This window comes from Rhinolophus sinicus, chromosome 14 (assembly GCF_057876585.1).
Source record: "Rhinolophus sinicus isolate RSI-liver-muscle chromosome 14, RSI-T2T, whole genome shotgun sequence".
Classification (NCBI taxonomy): Eukaryota; Metazoa; Chordata; class Mammalia; order Chiroptera; family Rhinolophidae; genus Rhinolophus; species Rhinolophus sinicus.
The window spans coordinates 176909555-176911188 of NC_142514.1; the positions used below are offsets into that span (position 1 = coordinate 176909555).

General features: G+C 37.6%; 1 protein-coding gene across 1 annotated transcript; it reads left to right on the forward strand.

Annotated features, from left to right (window-relative positions):
• Window positions 1-281: 281 nt before the first annotated feature.
• LOC109435463 (olfactory receptor 5AL1-like) lies at window positions 282-1226 on the forward strand. The gene has a single exon (XM_019713398.3). It carries the CDS (start codon window positions 282-284, stop codon window positions 1224-1226), a length of 945 nt encoding a protein of 314 aa, XP_019568957.3.
• Window positions 1227-1634: the final 408 nt, after the last annotated feature.

Genomic DNA, 1634 nt, shown 5'->3' on the forward strand with positions numbered 1-1634 from the left:
AATTATAACATTTTAATTGAAGTGCTCTCTTTTGTCTTTTACAGTTCCCTAGTGTATATTCTCTCTTGGAATTTCTGCCTGGACCAAATCCTTTAACACTGAAAGCATAAGAAAAATCCACACAAAACTCAGAGTGCTTATCAGGAGTTTGCTTTGACTTAATTTAACATATCATCTGGTAAGCCAGGCTATCGTCTCACATTTAATTGATTATACTTTATAGACTCAAGATTATTCAGAGCAAGTGCCGTGGAAGAGTTTATCGTGGAATTGTTTATTTCATGGCAAAAGGCAATCACTCGGCATTCACGGAGTTCATCCTCTTGGGCCTCACAGATAATCCAGAGCTTCAAACAATTCTCTTCTGTGTATTCCTTCTGATTTATTTAGTCACCACCTTAGGTAATCTTGGTTTGATTGTGCTAATCCAAATCAGTCCTCAGCTTCACACACCCATGTATTTTTTCCTCTGCCATCTGGCTTTTGTTGATTTTTATGGCACCTCTACCGTCACACCAAATACCCTTGTGAACTCTTTACGTAAAATTAAAAGTATGTCATTTTATGCATGTGCCACTCAAGTATGTTGCTTTATCATGTTTTCAGTTTGGGAATTGTTAATGCTCTCTGTCATGGCCTATGACCGGTATGTGGCCATCTGCAACCCTTTACTCTATGTAGTTCTCATGCCTCGGAGGCTCTGCATTCAAATGGTCACTAGCTCTTACATTTATGGATTCAGTGTGGGACTCATCCAGGCCATGGCTACATTCCACATGTCTTTCTGTGACTCGAATGTGGTCAACCAGTTCTACTGTGATGATGTTCCCTTGATTGCTCTGGCCTGTTCTGATACCCATGTCAAGGAGTTGATGTTGTTAGTCATTGCTGGGTTCAATGTTTTCTGTTCTCTCATCATTGTTCTCATATCCTATGGGTTCATTGTCTTTGCCATCTTAAGGATCCATTCTGCTGTAGGAAGACAGAAAGCCTTTTCTACCTGTGCTTCTCACCTGTTTTCTATTAGTCTGTATTATGGGACACTCAGTTTTATGTACCTACAGCCCAAGTCAAGTCACTCACTAGATAAAGACAAATTTGCCTCAGTATTCTATGCAGTGGTGATTCCCATGGTAAACCCATTGATCTACAGCTTGAGAAATCAGGAGGTTAAAAATGCTTTGAAAAAAATAATTGAAAAGGTATATTCTAGCAATCGACAATGAATTATGCTGTTACTAAAGAAATGCTGAAAATGGAGTTAGGAAATTTTAAATCAAGGCTTGTATAGCGCCAGTAACTAAGAGCCTTTGTCCTCTGGGGCTCAGTTTCCTGATCTCTATTTCCTTGAAAATAGGTACTTTATTGGTTTTGATTACACATAGTAGATATTTCATAAATGTTTGTTTACCAAGGTGGTTAATTGTTGAATTCTAAAAACAATAAATATCATCCATTCTCTTTGACCATGAGCGGTTTCAGCAATGGACATGAAGAATAAAGCACCTTAAAAATCATAACACTATCATATTTCACTATGATATTGAGAATTTCAGGTTGTCTTGAGAGACATGAACTATGCAAATAATATTACAAATATTAGGTAAGATTTTCTTCCATACTTGAACTGGGGG